This window comes from Panicum hallii, chromosome 4 (genome assembly GCF_002211085.1).
Source record: "Panicum hallii strain FIL2 chromosome 4, PHallii_v3.1, whole genome shotgun sequence".
In the NCBI taxonomy this organism is placed as follows: Eukaryota; Viridiplantae; Streptophyta; class Magnoliopsida; order Poales; family Poaceae; genus Panicum; species Panicum hallii.
The window spans coordinates 25,228,010-25,249,916 of NC_038045.1; the positions used below are offsets into that span (position 1 = coordinate 25,228,010).

A 21,907-nucleotide genomic window follows, 5' to 3' on the forward strand; every position below is an offset into this window, starting at 1 on the left:
TCGGCTCTTAAAATGACTCCCAAGATCGGCTAGAAGAGCCGATGGTACCTCCATACTGGGTCGGACCTGTTCTTGCACTAGGTCGGACCTCCAGGTGACCCTCAAAATCAGCTGAAAGAAGCCGATTGTACTCGTTTAACAAGCCGGATCTACTAATATTCAAATGTATTGTAGGAATCCGATAGAAAAGATAAAAGCATGCTCTATAATCACCAAGCTAATCCAATCTATGATAGTAAAAGCCTTCACCGTGCAACCGGAACATCCCACGCGTAGTTAAGCCTAACGATCATGAAAGATAACAAGATGTTAACCTAAAAAAGAGGCCTAAAAACCAACTAACAAGTCGATTCCCGAAACAATCCCTCCTTAGATTACCATAAAGCACCAATCATGCAGCCGGAACATTTAACCCGTTTGAAGAGCCTAATCATACAGATATTAGACCAAATTCTTATGATGCAAAGAACTACCGTAACAGATTAGATCTACTAAGCGATAACAGAGCAAGGTGCTGCCCTTGCACCCGAAATCACGTACAAGGGCAACTAAATGATTACGAATAGCAAGCAGAACATAGATGGACTATTCGAAACTAACGCAGTACATAATCGTTTAAGATAACTAGTGTTACTCATCATCAACAATGCTTCAGTACGAGAAACACAAAGATAAGCAGATAAACGCAACGCTGCTCCTATCATGCGGAACATGATCGGAGCAGCATGTCGATTACCTGGAGAAAGCCCTCGAGGGAGGGATGGCGGTGCGCCAAGAGTTTGTTGTGAATGTTGGATATCCTTTATTGAATCTCATGATACATATTTATAGTCCGGAGACTTGATCTTCTTAACTAACCCTAGTTGATTACGAAACAATCTCTAACTTACTATATCTAAACTATCCTTACTAAATTCACGGCCATCCCGGCCCTTAACACACTCGCACAGGAGCCGATTCGCAAACCGTCATGATGATCTCCTTCAGCCCATGTTGCTCTTGGCCCATCCCTTGGCCCAATCAAATTATGGCGATAACACATGCCCCCCTGGTTTTGGCAATGATAATTCTGAAACCATCGCCTCTTCGACTTCTAAGATTTGTACACACACATGCCGCCCCCAATGCCATCGGATGCGACCCCTCGGCTTCCAGGGCCTGTACATGCGCGCTGCCTTCCAATGCCATCGGACGCGACCCTTCAACTTCTCCCTCGGAAATCACCACAGCATCGCTTCGCCTTCCATCTCCGCCCTTATAAACTGGCATCGGTGGATTTACTTCTAGCCATCTTCTTCCTCCGTGCATTAACCGCACCAGCATATTCTGCATCCCCCGACGATGGCTTCCTTTTCCCCTGCCTCCTCCAATTCTTCTTCCTCTATAATCTCCATCACCTCTCCTGACTCCGAAACCTCCAGGGAGGCAACGCCGGAGTTCGACCCTGTTGCTTCATACGAGGCTCTCACTCCTCTGCATTGGGACGCAGAGGAGTAGGACTTCAGCATTTGGTTTGAGGACGATGAGTCCCTGACTGACGATGAGGACCTCCAGATTCTCCTTCATGGGGATCTGGACGAAGGCGATGAAGACTCCTGGGATGATGACTTCTTCTCTTCCTTAGAAGAAAATGCCAAGGACACTTCCACCAACGACGACTCGGCAACAGGAGGATTCCTGCACGGTGGATCGTCGACTTCAGAAGATGACGGGGACGCCAGCGATGACACCGATCATAGCAGCGATGATGGCGGCAACAGCAACAGCAACGGCGGCGGCGGCGAAGGCAGCGGCGACGATGACACCAGTGCGTCTCCTCCATACAAGCGCCACAAGTCCTTAGGGACCTACTGGTGGTAGTTCATAGGGTCTTCCGCCATCATGCACAGAGCCGGTAGATCGGCTTCTTTTGTAATAATTTCTCGTAGATGAACCCTTTCATTTCAGTATTCAGTAATCCAATACCTGAAAATCCAATCATCTAAAGTCCGATGGCATCGCATCACCCTTTCTCCTTGGATTGTCCAATCCAATCCCAAGCCTTTCCTTTATTCCGGATCAAATATCTCAGAGATCTTCGAGAACTCGAGTACCCTTCAAATGAGTTCACCAATATCAAGAGTACTCTGCCAAGATCCATCCCTACTTTTCTTCCGCCATCTAGTTGTATGCCAAGACAATTTGTCTGACTGTTCCTTAAAACCGGCTTTCAAACGTGCTCCTGTTGTTACTGCTTCCTCCCGAGCCCAAATCAAGCTGAAAAATATGATTATCAAGAAAAACCTACAAAGAAGTCGAACCTGTTCTTTTAAGATCAAGAGACACCCGCAATCGACTTCTCTATTTTTTATCGAACCCCGGGACTTGCAGGTTCTAATTATTGCTTCTAAAGTCGATGGCTTAACATCGGCTATTCAATCTTTAGCTCCGTGCATGGACCTGCACTGCTCTTTCTTTAGATATCTGACTTGTTTATCTCGTTCTACTTTACAGCCTGATGCACTGCACCGGCTTTTAAAGTACCCGATGGATACCGACCTGCAGCCTAATGCACCATAAAGTACCCGATCATGTCGACTTGCAACCCGATGTATCACATCGGCTTTCCTCACAGATACCATGATTGTGTTGGTCCATAGCCTGATGTATTACATCGGCTTCATCACTCGTCTTCCCACATGCTCGGGAAATATTTCTTGAGGTGTTGGCCATTGATGGCTACCGGAAATTTAACTCCATCCAATTCTTCAAGCATGTACGCATTCCCTGGTAGAGCTTGATCAACTCTATAAGGCCCATGCCAATTCGAAGACCATTTACCATATGCCGCATACTTAGTCCCCAATGGTAGCACCGCTTCCCATACTAAATCTCCAACTTGGAATTCCTTTGGTTTAACCTTCTTATTGTACGCGCGGGCTACCTTGGCCTTATTTTCCTTGATCTTTTCTAGTGACCAAAGCCTGAGTTCTATAATGTCTTCCACATTGTCGCTCATTAGTGCGACATATTTTTCAGCAGTCAAATCATTCCGAAACTCTATCCGTCTTGAACTGGCCGTAATTTCCCATGGTAACACGGCCTCCTGCCAATACACCAAATGATATGGTGAAGTTCTTGTTGCCCGTGGCATGACACATGATAAGCCCATAACGCTTCTGATAATAGTTCATGCCAACACCGTGGGTATTCATCAATCTTCCTTTTGATCAGCTTGATCAAGCTCTGATTGGACGCTTTGGCTTGTCCATTTGCTTGAGCGTAGTATGGAGATGACTTGATCAATTTAATTCCCATGTCGGCAGCGAACTTTTTGAATTCATCAGATATAAACACCGACCCTCCATCTGTTGTAATAGTCTGAGGAATCCCAAACCTATGAATAACGTGTTCTTTGACGAAATTGATGACGTCCCTCGACGTTACTGAGTTCATAGGAACAACCTCTACCCACTTGGTGAAATAATCTATGACGGCTAAGATAAACTGATGGCCTTTACTCGATGGAGGATTAATCTTACCGATCATGTCCATGCCCCATCCTCTGAATGGCCAAGGTTTAATGATAGGATTCATTGCTGATGCTGGTACTATTTGTATTTTCCCAAACCTCTGACAGGCCTAGCATCCTTTATAATACTTGAAGCAATCTTTCAGCATATCAGGCCAATAATATCCTGAGTGTCTGATCAACCACTTCATCTTGTGGGCTGATTGATGAGTACCACACATACCTTCATGGACTTCATGTAGAAGCCGATTGGATTCAATCGGCCCCAAGCACTTGAGCAGTAGTCCCTCTAGAGTCCTGTAGAACAAGTCGTTCCCCATCAAGACGTACTTCATAGCTTTGTAACGTATCTTCTTAGGTGCCCCCCGAGCCAGATCCTTCAAGTAATTGTAGATATCGGCTCTCCAATCCCCCTGATCCAGCAGGTTTATTGGGAAATCAGCTCCATCCGCCGTATCCTTGTAACTTGAAGCCATCTAGGCAAGATCATTGGCCTCAGAATTTTGTACTCTTGGTATCCAGTAGAAATTTATATATCTGAACCGGGCCATTAGCTCCTGGCATTGTGTCCACAAAGGAAACAACAACTCACTCTCACATCGGCACATCTCTGTGAGCTGATAGATGACCAGTTTTGAATCCCCAAAAACTTCTACTGCTTCTGCTCCGGCCTCAAGAAGTAATTCCATACCTTTGTGCACCGCTTCATACTTGGCTAGATTATTGGTGCAAGGCATTGGCAATCTGATTGAAAAGGAATATGTTGCCCCCCGAGGCGAAACGAGCAAAATACCTATGCCAGAGCCATCTCCACAGACCGACCCATCAAAATACATTGCCCATGCACGGATGGAAAGCGCTGCTATGTCTAAGCTGGTCCTCTCTGCAACGAGGTCGGCCAATGCCTGCCCTTTGACTGCCTTTGCAGGTTGGTACCGGATATCGAATTCTGACAAAGCAAACATCCACTTACCGAGTCGGCCTTTCAACACTGGCCGACAACATATTGAAACATCAATGCTCATCAATTGTCTCGGGAAAGCAGGAGTGGCAAAGTTGTACAGGTAAAGAATAGACATAGGCACAATTTCTCAATTTCGGGGTACCTGGTCTCTGCATCTAACATCCTTCTGCTGAGGTAGAATACGACCCTTTCCTTGCCATCATGCACTTGTATGGTAACCGAAGCAATGGAAATGTCACCTACTGACAGATAAACATGGAATGGCTTACCCTGCTGGGGTGGGACTAACACGGGCGGTTTGGATAAATATTCTTTGATATCTTCGAATGCTCATTGTTGTTCTGCCCCCCAACGGAACTCGTTATTGCCTTTAATTTTTACTAACTCCATGAATGGCTCGATTCTTCCTGATAGATTGAAAATAAATCTCCTGACAAATTGATCTTGCCAATGAGTTGTTGGAGTTCCTTCTTTGTAGTAGGTGGCACCATAGTTCTTATAGCTTCTTGACTTTTTAGGCCGATCTCAATTCCTTGTTCATGAACTAGAAAGCCCAGGAACTGACCGGCCGATGCACCAAAGGCGCACTTCTTCGGATTCATTCTGAGCCCGAACTTCCTGGTTCGTTCCAAAACTCGCCGTAGATCTCCTAAATGCCCCTCAGCCGATGCAGATTTTACCACCACATCATCAATGTAAATCTCCACTAGCTTACCGATCAAGTCGTGAAACATATAATTCATGGCCCGTTGGTATGTAGCACCAGCATTTTTCAACCCGAAAGTCATGACCACATACTCGAATAATCCCACCGCACCTGGCACTCTGAATGCGGTCTTGTGGATATCCTCTGGAGCCATAAAAATTTGGTTATAACCAGCGTTGCCATCCATGAAACTCATCATCTTATGACCAGCAGCTGCATTAATCAACGTCTCCGCAACTGACATCGGGTACTCATCCTTTGGTGTAGCTCTGTTGAGGTCTCTAAAATCCACGCAGACCCGCCACCGGCCATCCTTCTTCTGTACAGGCACAATACTGGAAATCCATTCAGCATACCTGCATGGCCTGATGAAGCCCGCTACTATCATCTTTTCGACTTCTTTCTTGACTTCTTCTAGGACTTCGGTCTTCATTTGCCGTGCTCGTTGCTGGAATGGCCAAAATCCTGGCTTAAGAGGGAGCCGATGCTCAACAATACTTCTATCCAACCCGGGCATCTCTATGTAATCCCAGGCAAAACAGTCCGTATATTCTTTCAGTAGTACTATCATCAGCTCTCGCAACTCTGGATTTAACTTCTTGCTGATAAATGTAGGCCGTGGCTTATCCCCAGGACCAATGTCGACTTCTTCCAGCTCGTCAGCAGATGTAAACCCGTATCCTAGCTTCCCTTCATCCATTAGGTCGATACTGCAAATAAATGATGAGTATGAAATAAAAGGATTCGGCCGATTGTAGGGACCGGCCGACTTGTTCTTTTCATTAATTTGTACCACTTTACAATCAACACATGGCCGGCTGCTCGAGCGGGCCTCTTTATAAAGTAACATGGATGACAAAAACAATTCAATTCTTATTTTTTGGGGCCGATCGCAGGGATCTGCTTCTCCTATTACTTTGGTGCAAACTAACTTTGGCATCCCATCTACTCCGTAAGGCCAGTGGATAAGACCAGTCTCACCCTGTTTTTTTGTAGCTTCGACGCGGTCGCAGCCTTCCAAGCTAATCCCTGAGATCGGCTCCTGGCCCTCCGCGTCCCACACACTCATGGCGGCATGTGAAACTTCAACAGAATCGTCCGCATGGACTACTTCTACTTCATCTCCATCCCATTGAATCAGACATTGGTGCATTGTGGAAGGGATATAACAATTGGCATGGATCCAATCTCTCCCAAGCAGGACGGTGTACGAGCCCTTGCTGTTGACAACAAGAAATGAAGTAGGGACGGTCTTGCCTCCTACCGTCAAATCCACGCTGAGGACTCCTTGCGCCTCCGAAGTTTGTCCATTGAAGTCACTTAACGTGATGTTGGTTTTAATCAGATCTGCAACAGAATGCCCCAACCGGCGCAGCACTGAGTATGGCATTATATTAACCGCCGCTCCTGTGTCGACTAGCATCCTGCTGACAGGCTGGCCATTTATGTAACCCTTGAGATATAAAGCCTTCAGGTGCCTGTAATTCCTTTCTCGGGGCTTTTCAAATATGACTGGCCGTGGCCCCAAATCAAGTTGAGCCACTGGCACCTCCTTGTGGCCTGGTGCATGAAACTCTGCAGGAAGAACAAATACCATATGTGCATTAGCCGATGTCTTTACATCGGCTTTCGACTTCTTGGGACGCCACACCTGCTTAAAAGAACTCTCTGCTTTTTTAGGGTGGCGAACCTTTTCTGCCAAATCCGGCCGTGCTTTCCTTAGTGTTTCCAAATATTGAGCCTCGGCTTCTTTCAGGCTGCGCAGCCGCTGCACCCTCCGCTTTTGGGACCGGTTAAGCCCGTTAGGGCACCAGCGCGGTCGGTGATATTTATCATCCTCATCTTCTGAGTTCCTTCCTGTGCGCGATGACTCGACTTGTCCATAGCAGGACTGCACTGGTCCCAAACGCTGGAAAACTTAGGCACTCCTTGCATCTTGCTTCTGAGATTTACACTCTGGGCAATCCTCAAGAGTGGGTAATCGTTTCATGCCAGAGTACCAACAGTACTTGAGGAACGAGCAATGCCAATGATCTCGCATATCCTCTCGCTTCCAGAGGCGTTTCCCGGTGCGCCGCTCGTATTCTTCTTCTTTGGTCTCGTGTTGGAGACGCCGTTGATACTAATACTGGTACTTTCTCAGAAGATGAGAGGAAACCGGTCGTTGATTCCTGACGTACCTCACCTATTCTTCGGTAATATAGTCCCTTTCTCCTCTTTGGGGCCGATCGCGGGGATCAGTCTCTTGTTGTCGTGATGTTTGTCCTGCCATGTTAATCCCGAACATAAAATCCAGCTAACGACGTGTTGACCGGTCGTACTCTTCCACCATGTTTACATTTGGGAATGGTTGAGTATCAACCTTCATGGCGTACTGCCCCAAGATTAATTGGCCTTGTTCAATAGCCGATTGTATCTGTCGCCGGAGTTCCTTGCAGTCACCGGTACCGTGAGTGAAAGAGTTATGCCACTTGCAGTATGATCTCCCCTGGAGCTCCTGAGCTGTTGGGACCTTGCAACCTTTAGAGAATTTCAACTGCTTCTCCTTCAAGAGCTAGTCGAATATTTGTTCGACCTTGCTCATGTCAAAATCAAATCCTTTCGAAGGTCCTTGCTGTTTCACCCACTTGCAGGACATGGGTTTTGCCCCCCGTGCCCACTCTACGACTGCTACCTCATGGTTGTCCCCAGAATCTTTAGAATTTTCAGCGTCAACCATTACTACTTGACGTTTGAACTTGTCTTGGTATAATTTTGGGTGGCGTTGTTCGTATACCGTCATTTTCTGCACCAGATGTGCCAAAGAGTTGAACTCCAGTTGGAAAACCAGATCTCTGATTGGTTTTACCAATCCCAAAGATGCCAATTTGACTGCCTCTTTTTCTGAAATCCGAGTCAAATAGCACCGGTTTTTAACTTCTCTGAAACGCTGGATGTATTCCGCCACAGTCTCTCCCCGCCTGTGACGGACCTGTGCCAGATCAGCAATCCCAGCCTCTGCAGCTTCTGAATGATATTGTATATGGAACTGTTCCTCTAGCTGCTTCCAGGTGCGGATAGAATCAGGACCCAATGTTGTGTACCATCCAAAAGCCGGTCCTGTGAGAGATTGCGAGAAAAATCTTACCCGCAATGGATCCGACACCGAAATCATCCCTAGCTGCGCCAGATATTGGCTCACGTGCTCTATGGAGCTGGATCCTTCTGCTCCGCTGAACTTGGTGAACTCAGGCAGCCGATACTTGGGCAGTAGGGGAATCAAGTCGTACTCGCTTGGATACGGCTTGGTGTAGCCGATCGCTCGTCTTCTTGGGAGAATGCCAAATTGATCTCTCAAAATGGCACTAATCTGATCTACTGTATGAACTCCTGGGGCCGAGTGCATACCTTCATGACTCGGCCCTGTCGCATAAGTAGCCAACCATGCCTATTTGTCAGCATCGACTACAGATGTTCCTCCAGTTGTTCTCTGCGTGGGTTACGCCGGGTTACCACCATCTGGTATATACGCACAAACATATCCATGCAGTACCTCCTTGGGGGGCTCACTGAAGAATTGGTAATCAGCAGGGCCACCTCCCACCTTATATATGACATATGCCGGAGAATTATATTGCTCTGGGGCTGCAAATGCGTAAGTACTGGTGGTCTGGCTTGAGAAGGCAACTCCCCTTTGTGACTCCCTAAAGCAGGTCCTGTTGGAGAGTACTGGTGATTCATAATTTCCTGCACCACACGTACCGCGACGCGCTTAAGGGTGTTCACCAAACTCTTAGAATGATGTAACGAATGAGCCACCATGTAGTTGACTTCCTGGCGGAAAGCTCGCGTGCGTTCTTCCATAGGAGTGGACAGATCCACTTCGTCGAGTGCACCTTCAGATGAAAATCCCTTCCATCTGATGCCGTGGTGACGGGTTCTTTCAAATAAGCCGATGAGATCGGCTTCAAAGGCAGCCTTTATTTCATTATACCTCTGCTTGTGCTCATCAGACAACTCTTCAAAAGTAATCGGGTTCTCGTTCGGCATCTTGACAACGGAAGTCGATGAAGCCGATGAAAATGATGCAGCCGATTGTAGTCGATGTAGTCGAAGGAAGTAGTCGATGTAGTTGAAGGAAGTAGTCGATGTAGTCGATGAAATAGTCGATGATGTCCCACCGGGCGTGCCAGAATGTGTTGTCGATCGAAACACACCGGCGAGCAGCGACAGGCAACACGAGGAGCCGGGAGGCCCCCGGGACTGCTGGTGGGTCCCGGTCCCTCGGTCAACGGCCTAGAAGTCTGGCACACGCCCTGGCTTGGTGAAGTGCTAGGCGTGCCACCTGACCTATACCTGATTAGGAAGGTGTAGAAGTTGTTATCAGTTCTTTCCCTGCACGCACAGCCATGTCAAAAATCAATCCGAGCTGCGATCGGCTCTTAAAATGACTCCCAAGATCGGCTAGAAGTGCCGATGGTGCCTTCGTACTAGGTCGGACCTGTTCTTGTACTAGGTCGGACCTCCAGGTGACCCTCAAAATTGGCTGAAAGAAGCCGATTGTACTCGTTTAACAAGCCGGATCTACTAATATTCAAATGTCTTGTAGGAATCCGATAGAAAAGATAAAAGCATGCTCTGTAATCACCAAGCTAATCCAATCTACGATAGTAAAAGCCTTCACAGTGCAACCGGAACATCCCACACGTAGTTAAGCCTAATGATCATGAAAGATAACAAGACGTTAACCTAAAAAAGAGGCCTAAAAACCAACTAACAAGTCGATTCCCGGAACAATCCCTCCTTAGACTACCATAAAGCACCAATCATGCAGCCGGAACATTTAACCCATTTGAAGGGCCTAATCATATGGATATTAGACCAAATTCTTATGATGCAAACAACTACCGTAAAAGATTAGATCTACTAAGTGATAACAGAGCAAGGTGCTACCCTTGCACCCGAAATCACGTACAAGGGCAACTAAACGATTACAAATAGCAAGCAGAACATAGATGGACTATTCGAAACTAACGCAGTACATAATCGTTTAAGATAACTAGTGTTACTCGCCATCAACAACGCTTCAGTACGAAAAACACAAAGATAAGCAGATAAACGCAACGCTGCTCCGATCATGCGGAACATGATCGTAGCAGCATGTCGATTACCTGGAGAAAGCCCTCGAGGGAGGGGTGGCGGTGCGCCAAGAGTTTGTTGTGAATGTTGGATATCCTTTTATTGAATCTCATGATACATATTTATAGGCCGGAGACTTGATCTTCTTAACTAACCCTAGTTGATTACAAAACAATCTCTAACTTACTATATTTAAACTATCCTTACTAAACACACGGCCATCCCGGCCCTTAACACGCTCGCACAGGAGCCGATTCGCAAACCGTCACGATGATCTCCTTCAGCCCATGTTGCTCTCGGCCCATCCCTTGGCCCAATCAAATTATGGCGATAACAGATCTTAAGCGCCCCGACGGTTCTTTCAGGCAGGGAGGGTTCGTGGTTTCCAATGTAGAACCACCTCTCCCTCCATCCTGACAAGCTAGTTGGGAACTTGTATTTCTTTTTCATCTAGATCTTTTTCACTAGGCTAGACTTTGAGGTGGCAAAGATAGCAAAAGAGATCAAAATGTGGCTCTATACCTAAGAAGACTTCATATAATTGTGCAAAGATAGCAATGTGGGGAATGTAATTAGGGTTCAGATGATGGAGTTGGATTCCGTAGTAGAAAAGACGACCACGGAAAAAATCAGAGGTCGGTAGGGCCAACCCTTGCTCAACAAAGTATTGAAAAGAACCAATTTGTCGGCCCTCTCATACGGCCTCCTATCCCCTATGGAAGTGCACCATTGGATCATGGTTTTGCTCTAGAGAAGACCCTCGTCAACCAGAACTTGAAGATCGGCTTCAGAGCGCTTACTTGGCTTCCACCCATCTCCGCGGTGACGGCAGCCTTAGACTCCTTCTCCTTTCCCCTGGAGGCACCTCACTTGTTGCCGGCCATCCTTGTAGTCACAAGATGCTTCTATCGCTTGCGCTTAGGGGCTGCGGAGAAAGAGTCAGCAAAGCAGTGCTCTTGAGGAGGGGAAAGAGCTGGGTTGTCACATCCGATTTATAAAGACATAAACCGAGCATTCATATATGCGCTAGGATCAAGTCACGCATAAATACAACAGAATTATCAAGATATCACAACATATATCCCGAAATAAGAGCGTATAAATTGTAAATGAATATCTTTATTACAACCTAATCAAGAATCAGTTCAAGAAGTGCGGAAGCATAAAATAAATACATGAAGAATAGGGCGCCACAGGGACGTCGGCTGGGAGACAAACGCCTAGTAATCGTCGAGTCTGCTGATGTAGTCCTCCACGTCGCCTGGTACTGAGCAGCAGTCGAAGATATCCCAAAGAGAACAGAAGAGTAGAGAAGGCAAGTGTGAGTACACAACTTGTACTCAACAAGTATAACACAAACTATGAGGCTCTACGGTTAGTAGACTCAACTGCATTAACTTTTAATCTGGGCAAATTTTATTAAAGCTATTTACTACAAGTGGATGAATTACCATAACCCAAGTTACAGAATAATTAATTAAAATTACTCATAAGTCTACTAAAAACCAAGCCAAACCACCAAAGATAAACCCCACTAATCAAACGGAGGATCTGGGCCGCTCATGACCGTGAGCACGACTAGTATACCAGTTTTACACTTTCGAGAGGTTGCACAACTTTACCCACAAGTCGTGAGCTACGCTAGTTGTTCATCACACTTCCTAGGTGAGATGACTAGCAAGCGCACTAGGAGACCATTACAAAGGATCACGTTAGTAAGGTGTAACCACTAAAGTTTCTGGATCAGCGATGATGGGACCCACCTCACGGGGGTACAAGCACACAGCACAGACCAAGCTGGAGGAGCAGGGACCATTGAAGCTTACCACCCCTCTTGCCCCGCAGGTAAGTTACTTCCAAACCAAAATGACCTAATTAGTAAGTTAAGACCATCCCATTCCAATCTTGTGGTTGCGCGGTTGTCCCAGATTGTCGCTCTATGAACCGGTCCTTAGGGAGAGTGGCCAACCAAGCACTAAGCATCATGCTGGCCCCCTAAACCATGTTTCTAATAAAATATATTTTAACGAGACGTGAGCCGCTCAAGCACACAGCACAGAGGGCCACTCTCAGAATCAAGTTGCATATACCATTAATTAAATTTAATTAAAAAGGACCATAAAGTGTGAGAGCACAGCACCTCGCACAACTAACCAAAATGCAACCCAAGGTATTTATATAAAGGATAAAAGTGGCTAGAGAATCCTTATAGGCATACAGTATTAAAATGCAGTATGAAATTGTATTTAAAAGTGGTTGGATGTTCATGTTATACTTGCCTTCCTCAAACTCTCCAGGTTGCTGCTCAAACGCGTCTGAAGAAGGTGGCTCCTGGTACTCCTCCGGTGGCTCAACCTCTACTCACGATCGCAATGCCAAACATGGTCCACACATGCTTATACATGCAACAACGACAAAAGATAAGAAATAGTACAACAATACATTAAAATAGCACACAAAACTGAGCTAAAGCTATTCTACACATTACACCGATTGCGTGAGCGTGAAAACCACTTAAAACGGAGCTAAGACGCGAAAACTAGGGCTAAAACAAAGTCTAGGGGCTTAACTGCAAGAAAACTGAAGTTTCCAGGGGGTTCTGTGCAAAAACTAAGGGACTTATACACAATTAACCTATAGACGCAGGGTCTAACGTGCAAAAACTACAGGGCTGGATGGCGGGTTCCATTTCTATAGAGCTCAGAGGCTTAAACGATAAAAACAGGACCAACCTGCAAATTCTTTTGAACGAGGGTGGACTACGGGTTGATTCCAAAGAAACTTAGGGTCTCTTTAGCAAAGCTGCCAGGCCAAAGGGGTACCTTCTAATTTGGGCCATCAGATCTGGATCGGATGGTTCAGACCCGATCTAACTCGCGAACCGGTACCCAAGGATATCGGCCGTCAGATCTTGATCTGACGATCTGGACCCCATCTTAATCCTAGATCTAATCTCGGGCGTTGGCTTCTGATCCGGCGGCTCTTGGCGAAGCGGTACGCGGGATCCAATCTCACACGTTGATCTTGGATCTGGCGGTTCAGGATGGGTCAGGAGGCGCGGGCGTCGGCGGAAAACGCCGGCGACCTAACTCCGCGGTGGCGCGGCTCGGGGCTCGCCGAAGTTCATCGAAATCGATGCTCCGAGGGTCAAATCGACCCGTGCCTGGGTCTAGGGTGACCAGCGCGCCACGCGTGATCTACTGGTGGCCTAGGCTGGGCTCGGGAAGGTCGTTGGAGGCGGAATCGTGAACGGGGCGGAGCTGCACGGCGGGGAAATGCCGGCGTGCGATATTCCGGTCCCTGCGGTGACCTAGGTGCTATGGGACCTAGCGCAACGGGAAGAGCAGGACCACGTGGTGCTCACCGAGGGCTTGGTCCGGGCTAGAGCACCGTGTAAGGTGGTCGTCGTCGGGGTCCGGCGGCGGAGACGGGGCAGCGCTCGTGGAGAGGGTCGAAGCAGGGCGTCTCCGGGCTCCTGGACTCCACAAGTTGACTCGTGGAGCTCCTGCGGAGATGCTATGGGGGTTAAGAAGGTCGGAGAATCACCGGCGGCGAGGAATCAAGGTGGCGGAGCAAACGTACCCGCGGCGATCCTTGCTGAAATCCCGGTGCTACACGGGTCGGGGTCATGGGTGGCGAGCTTGGGGAGCTTCCTGGCGATGAGGCGAAGCTAATGCGGGGGTTGGCCGGGGCTGGAGTGTAGCGGGGCGGCCGGTCCACGGCGGGGCAGGGGCTCTGCACGGCGGAGCGAGCGGGCGGTGGCGCTAGGGCTTTGGGCCGGAGGCCGCGGGTAGGGGATAAGGGCGCAGGGGGTTTGCAGATGTGTTTAAAGGGGAAGGCCGGGGATCTCGGGGGGGGGGGCGCTCGGGGAAGGCCGGTGAGGATCACGGCGGGCGTTGCGCGGCCGGTGGAGCGAGGAGGAAGAAAGGAAAGAAGAAGGGGGTGCTACCGAGCGGGGCCAAGTGGTCAGAGAGAGAGAGAGAGAGCACGCGGAGGAGGCGGCCGTGTGGGCTGGACTGAGCGCGGGGGATCTACTGGGCCGAGGGAGTGGGGAGGGAAAGAAAGGGGGAGAAACGGGCCACGCGGGGAAAGGAAAGGAGTGGGCTGCGGGCGGGAGAAGGGAAAGAGAATGGGCCGCGGGGAAAGAGGCCGGCCCGAGGGGAGAAAGAGAGAAGCAGGCCGGGCTGGGCTGGGAGCTAGGGTTGCTTTCCTATTTCCTTACCTTTTTTCTTTTCAAACCAACTCAAATCTATTTGAATTTAAATCAAATTTGGATTCAAACTCCTATGCACTCACTCAAATAAAACTTATGCACCAGCATGAATGCACAAACATGTTGAACCTAAAAATAAATTTTAATTCTTTGTGGAATTTAATTAAATCAAATGCAAGCTAGGCAAGATAAATCCTTAGAAAATTACCAGAGCCAAATTAAATTCATTATAAATCTCGGAATTTTACATTAGGGTGTTACATGGGTGACTACTTCTCGTATCGAGAATGACCTAGATCTAACTCTGGAAGCCGCGGCGGGTGAAACACAGAAGATGACGAAGGGGAAGTAAAAGGCACGAGTGAAATAGTGAGTAAAACCCCAAGTTACTGTGCGGTTAAAAAACAAACGGTTGCCCTACAATTACTGTGTGGAATGCGAAGGATTTTTTCCCTAGGGATAAGATTTGTTTTGAGCGGTAATTTCAGGTTACTCTGGGAAAGTTATTTCCTTAACCATTTCTTCAGGGACGTTATCCCAAAAAAGAGGTTTTGAATTTCTGAACCAATTTACTTATTTTAACCATCAAATCAAATTCCTATTTTTTCCACGACCTATGCCATGACTCTTTGGATCCTTTTTTTCCAAACCTTTGGATTTGGATTTAAGGCTCGAGGGCTGCGACACATGTCATCAACGGCTTATTTTTCAAATTTTTGGAAGATAATAGCAAAAGATTCAAGACTAATTTGACCCTCAGCTTGATTCTTTGATTCAACATAAGGCTCGGGGGGCTACTCTATATGGAGTGCAAGTTTAATCGCACCCATATAAAAGAAGACTTGAAAATTACTCGGGGCATACGCACCTCACAGCCTCGATGCAACCAAGGAAGTACTCGGAAGACACCTTCAAGACGGAATTCAGAAGAACCCGAAGATGCCTTCAGAAGTACTCGGGAGCCTGCAGTACTCGACTACGAAGAGCTCGGGGGGCTCTTTAGACCCGCGGCCACCGGATTGTGCACATCGCATAGACTTTCTAGGATACGGGATGGGACATGGCCCACACTTACATCAATTGTAACTACTCATACAGGAGTAGGACTAGTCGGAAGAAGGAAGCTACCCGAGTAGTACTCGGGTAGGATTCCTAAACTAGTATCAAGCTAGGACTTCCTTGCACGTCCGAGCTCCTAATCTTGGCGACACCCCACATACAATCTACCACCTCGGGGGTATCCCTCGGTGGGCTTGGAGGTTGAACATCGACAGAGTGGTCTACGTGCTGGGACAGCGGCTAAATCACTCGCTAGCGTGGCTTCGCCAGCCGAGGGCAGAGTCTGCTTCGGTGGGGCAACCACGATGGTCACCAATGAACTCAGGCTAGCCGCGGGCAGTGATTGCCCCTGCGTGGCCCACATGGAACCTGATGATGGGTCCACTGTGACGGAGGCCACCCTCTGCTCCCTCACAGTATCATCCCTAGTAGCATCCTCGACCCTTCGCTTCGAGTGCTTGGGGGTTTGAGAAGCTAGCAGAGTAGAATCAAGAAAAAAGGAGATGTCAACAACACTCAGCAACTGCAAATTAGGAAAAAGTACTCGCAAAGGTCAAGGAAAGAAGGCTCACTTGGGTATCTCATCTTCAGTGCCACCTGGAGGAGAACTAGCCCTGGGCTTCCAGGTGGCGGCCCTTGGTCCCTTAGGGTTATTCGGCAAGAGATCACCACTAGGAGAGCTTGCGCCTTCCTGGGATGTCTTTAGGGATTTGCCCTTAATCACGTTAGCTAGGGTGCGATCATCATCAGTTTCATCACCCTCCTCTTCCTCGCTTGATGCTGTGATGGGAAGAAGATGGCTGAAAGGCATCAAGTGGCTTGGGCGATCGATGTCTGGCATCGGAGGCATGCTCCTATATACATTTACATCATCCTATAAAAGTTTCTAGTTATTGTTAGTACACATCAACATCAAGGATTGAGAAGTACTCGATAGAAAGACACAACTACTTACCATTACCTGTTTGGGAGGATTTTTGATAGTGAACAACTTGGATGGCATATAGGGCACCGTCTCGGTGTCAAGGAGTACCCGGCTTACTCGCCTCATGGCTTCAGCTTGATGAATTTGTTCTCTGCTCTGCAGAGAACCAAGACGGATCTTTGAGGCCCATGTACTTGAAGCCAAAGCGAGTGCGCTGTTGCAGCGGTTGAATTCGTCTACCTATCCAAGAATACACCACCGAAGCTCCGGTGAATCCCTCATACGTGGGGACCTTAATCTTGGTAAGCAGATCGTTGACTTGGCTCAGCTCGGGCGCTCTCCTCGTCCACCCTCCAGTTATCTTTGGGACTCCAGTGGTCCTCTCTGGAAGTGAATGCGCATGGTTCCCAATGTAGAACCAGCGTTCTTTCCAGCCAGACAGGCTAGATGGAAACTTGTAAGGGACGTACACCTTTTCCATCCCCTACCTCAGTTGGAGACCAGCACCTCCGATTACTTCTATCTTTTCAGCACTGGGTTGAGCTCTCAGATGGAAAAGATGACAAAACAAGTTGAAATGGGGTTCTATCCCTAAGAAGGCATCAAAGAAATGTATAGAGATGGCTATGTGGAGGATTAAATTGGGATTCAGGTGGTGAAACTGGATGCCACAATGAAAAAGGAGGCCGCAGAAGAAATTAGAAGTTGGCAAAGCTAACCCACGCTCGACAAAGTGCTGGAACACAGCTTCTTCGAACGGCCTCTTATTCCCAGTGGCGGCGTGCCACTGGATGATCTCTTGGGACTGAAGCAGTCCCTCATCTACAAGTGCTTTCAGATCGGCTTCGGAGCACTTACTTTTTCTCCACCCATCTCCAACGGTGGCGGCGGGCTTGGATTCCTTTGCGTTTCCCCTTGGAGGTGCCTTTCTTGCCCACCATTCTTGATGTCACAAGCTTTTTCACTCGCATGTGCTCAGGGGCTGAAGATGGAGGTGGCGGAGACGCGCTCGGGGGAAGTAGGGGCTCTCAGCGACTACTTTCCACACAGGGAGGAAGCTGGGAATAACCTAGATCTAATTCTGGGAGCGGCGGCGGCTGTAGGATAGAGGAAGACGAAAGGCCAAGGCAGTAATGCAAGCAAAGGGGTGAGTAAACCCTAAGTTACCACGTGGTTAAATAACCAGCATGGCCCTACAATTACTGTGTGGAATGCGAAGGGTTCCCTCGGGATAAGATTTATTTTGAGTGGTAATTTAGGGTTACTTTGGAAAAGTTGTTTGCTTAACCATTTTTTCACGGACGTTATCCAGAAAAAGGGGGTTTTGAATTTCTGAACCAATTTACTCATTTTAACCATCAAATCAAATTCTTATTTTTTCCACAGTCTATGCCACAACTCTTTGGATCCTTTTTTCCAAACCTTATAATTTGGATTCAAGGCTCGGGAGCTGCGGGACACGTGTCATCGATGGCTTATTTTTTAAATTTTTTGGAAGATAAGGAAAGAAGATTCAAGACTAAATTGACGCTCAGTCTGATTCTTCGATTCAACCTAAGGCTCGGGGGCTACTCCATATGGAGTGCGAGTTTAATCGCACCCCGTATAAAAGAAGACTTGCAAACACTCGGGACTTGAGCACCACGCAGCCTCGAAGAAGTGAAGGAAGTATTCGGAAGACACTTTCAAGATGAAGTTTGGAAGAACTCGAAGACGCCTTCAGAAGTACTCGTAAGCCATGCTGTACTCGACTACGAAGAGCCCGGGGGCTTGTCAGACCTAGGGCCACGGGACTGCGCACATGACGTACATACTCAAGGATAAGGGAGTAGAACTAGTCAGAACAGAAGGAAACTACCCGAGTCGCACTCGGGTAGGACTCCTAAGCTCGTATTTGGTTAGGACTTGCATGTAACCCTGTCCACCAGACTATATGAGAGCGGGCAAGGACCCCCTCCAAAGATTACATCATCTAAGGTAATACAAACCGACACATAGGACGTAGGGTATTACGCTCTCGGCGGCCCAAACCGGAATAAAGCTTCGTGTTCCTTGCACCTTCGAGTTACTGATTTCGGCGACACCCCACTTATAATCTACCACCTCGGGGTATCCCTTGGTAGGCTTGAAGGTTGAACACCGACACTATATAAGGGCAGGTAGGGATCCCCTCCAAACCAATCCACCTCTAAGGCAATACAAACCACCACACAGGACGTAGGGTATGATGCTCCTTACGGCTCAAACTTGTGTAAACCTTTGTATTCTTTGCACCTTCGAGTTACAAATCTCGGCGACACCCCACTTAAAACCTATAATCTCAAGGTATCCCTCGGTGGACTTGGCGGTAAAACACCGATATTGCCTTCAGCCACATTAGTACTGGTTGGTAACATCACCTGGTACTAATGTGGACCTTTTAGTACCGGATAGTGTTACCACCTAGTACTAAAGGACTCCATAGGCTTCGGTCCACCTGAAAAATACCGGTATGGACCAGACACGATAGTAATGCTACCATTAGTACCGGGTCTAATTCATACCGGTACTTTTAGGGTGGACCGATAGCCTTTTTTCTACTAGTGTATAGGGTAGTCATAGTATTACTGCCGGGTTGTATTACGAACCGGCAGTTATGCTAGGTATCACCGCCGGGTCATAATACGAACCGGCGGTGATATCTAGCGTCACTGCCGGTTCCAAAGCAACCCGGCGGTGATAGACTATCACCGCAGATTCGGTTCAAATCGGTGGTGATGAGGTGTTTGCGATAATTAGTTTCGTAGTAGTGAGATGTCCATCATGATGATTTCATGGTTAATTATGTGAAGCCCACAAACAATAATCTCCCATCTTTTCTATTTACAGCTGAAGCCCGTATGGTAGAAGAACCACAGGAGTGTGTCTGATACTCTTTTTTTAGCTAATAACATAATAAATTCCCAAAAAAGATAACATAATAAATAAAGTCTACAGATCCTTTAGACCACTAGTACTACGGAACTAACTGATGTAAGATCCAACATACCTAATTAATTAACACATTCCCGTCCGTCGATATAGTCAATTTATTATCTCTAGGTTTGTAAGGTTGAAGTTACACTGAATCTAGCAAAAACTAAGAAGAACGCCTCAAGTTGAAAGTTTTACAAATTTCTGAACACATTCTTGGTCTAACTATATATGCCTTGCTTCAGCAATGGTGGGAAGCCGACCAAACACAAAAGACATGGAATAAGATTCCGGCAGCACATTAAACAAGACGTAAACAAGAGACTAATTAACACAAACAAAGCAAAAGCTCAAAGGATGAAAGCTTCAAAGCAAAAGCGCAAAAGCAGCAGCCGGCCTGATTCTTTGCTTGAACGACCCTCCCACAAAGGGGCAAATCCAGAGCAGCAGCTGGCCAGCTCTCACTCCCACTGCCATGTTGCACCACTCCAATCCTTCTTCACCGATGGAGGAGATTCATCGTCTCCATCTCCACGCTTTAGCCATCCTTCTAATCGTCGCCATGGTAGTACCATCGACAGTCGCCGGCGGGCTCTGCCGCGAAAGCTGCGGCAACATCCCAGTCCGCTACCCTCTGGGCATCGACGACGGGTGCGGCAGCCCGTACTACCGGAACATGCTCACCTGCGCCGACAACGCCACGCTCCGCCTCCGCACCCCGTCCGGCACGTACCCGGTGACCGGCGCGGACTACTCCGACCCGCACCTCGTCGTGACGGACCCGTCCATGTGGACGTGCGCGCGGCCCTTCACCTCCGTCCACGCGGCGCCCTTCAGCCTGGACACGAGCACCTGCTTCTCGTTGTCCCCGAGGAACGAGTACCTCTTCTTCGACTGCGACGAGGCGCGCGTGATCGTGGCGCCGCGGCCGGCGAGCTGCGACAGGTACGCGGACCGGTGCGATTCGGCGTGCGACAGCGCGGGGTACCTGTGCCGGAACCTGCCGGGCTGCCGCGGCGCGCTGGAGGAGGGCAACATGACCTGCTGCGCGTACCGGCCCCGCGCCACGGAGTCGCTGCGGGCGATGCTGCGGCACTGTGAGGCGTACACGAGCGTGTACTGGCGCGCCGCCGGGGACAAGTTCCCGCCCTACGACCAGGTGCCGGCGTACGGGGTGCGAGTGGACTTCGAGATCCCCGTCACGACGCGGTGCCTGCAGTGCCAGGATAAGCGCCGAGGTGACGGGGGGACGTGCGGGTTCGACCCGGCGACCAGGGACTTCGTCTGCATCTGCGACGATGGACGCAACTCCACCGCGGATTGTGCAGGTGCGTGCTCCATCTGCCAACTTGTTTCCGCTCCGATCCGGCGTCCTTGTTCGCATAAGAGGCGAGGCTGTAGACGTAACATTTTCAGCCTGTTTGGTTTGGAGATCACTCCGTTCAGAACCATGGTAAGGTCCGTTTGGTAAGTTTCACCTGATTCTCGTTCTCTATCGAATCTGATTCTCTGAGAGAAGCAATACTATGGCTGGGAGCCATTCTCTTTTCAGCGTAAACTTTTAAAATTAAAATAGAGAATCATTTCACAAAATCAGAAGAAGCCACTTTTTCCAGTTTTCAGCTTGTTAGTTCATTTCACACAATCACTTCACAGAATCAACAAAGAATTATTTATCTCTAAAATACTGTTTGGCAGAGCTCCTGCTGGATTCAGTAGAGAATCAGCTGTGGGAGCTCTACCAAACACACCCTAAGTTTAATTTGTTCATCATACCAGAATGATTCTATAACAAACCGTCATGTTTTAGTTGAGGTGGTTCTCCATTCCAAACACTTAATGAGGGGTAAAATGCATTTGGCACTAGGTTTATCTATATCATGATCTGCTATCTGTATTGCAGATGGCCACGCTTCAGGACATCACGGATCAGCAGGAGTCATTGCTGGTGAGAACGATGTCCCACACAATCGTGCGCATACTCCCATATTCTTCAAATTAACTAGAATTCTGATACTTTGGGCATTTTTCTGGCAGCAAGCGTTGTCGTCTCAATCTCTGCAGCCATCGGCATTGGGGGCCTCGTGTGGTACATACGCAAGATTAGACCGAGCAAGGTGGTGACATGTGGGGTTCAGAGTAATGAAAACAGGTTCTTTTGAGCTGAATTGCAGAAAATACTTTCATGGTGGTGAAGAACGCCATCCCTATCAATGAAACAGAGGGGGCTGGATGTTTCCCCATTTTGCTAGATTTTTCTGAGTTTTTGGCCAAATTCTGTGCGCAGCACCATAATATTTTCTAAACAACATATATTTGCATACTTTAGAAAAGAAATATCAATGCATGTGAGATATGACTGTAGTGGAATGCGGCTCTAATTCTTCAGATGAGAAACATATGAGAAATTTTATAGCGCTTGAAAATTTTAAGAGCCGTTGAATTGTTCAGATCCAAGG

The 21,907-nt window shown here is 48.0% G+C and overlaps 1 protein-coding gene across 1 annotated transcript; it reads left to right on the plus strand.

The window, feature by feature from the left end:
- Positions 1-19,694: 19,694 nt before the first annotated feature.
- On the plus strand, positions 19,695-21,723 carry LOC112889865. The gene is made up of 3 exons (XM_025956647.1): positions 19,695-20,776; positions 21,352-21,396; positions 21,486-21,723. Exons 1-3 carry the CDS (start codon positions 19,924-19,926, stop codon positions 21,608-21,610), a joined length of 1,023 nt encoding a protein of 340 aa, XP_025812432.1. The 5' UTR covers positions 19,695-19,923; the 3' UTR covers positions 21,611-21,723.
- The last annotated feature ends 184 nt before the right edge of the window (positions 21,724-21,907 follow it).

Coding starts and splice junctions, on each gene's coding strand:
- LOC112889865 (XM_025956647.1), top strand. CDS start 19,924: ATGTTGCACCACTCCAATCCTTCTTCACCGATGGAGGAGATTCATCGT. Junction 20,777..21,351: donor CTCCACCGCGGATTGTGCAG/GTGCGTGCTCCA, acceptor TCTGTATTGCAG/ATGGCCACGCTTCAGGACAT. Junction 21,397..21,485: donor ATCAGCAGGAGTCATTGCTG/GTGAGAACGATG, acceptor TTTTTCTGGCAG/CAAGCGTTGTCGTCTCAATC.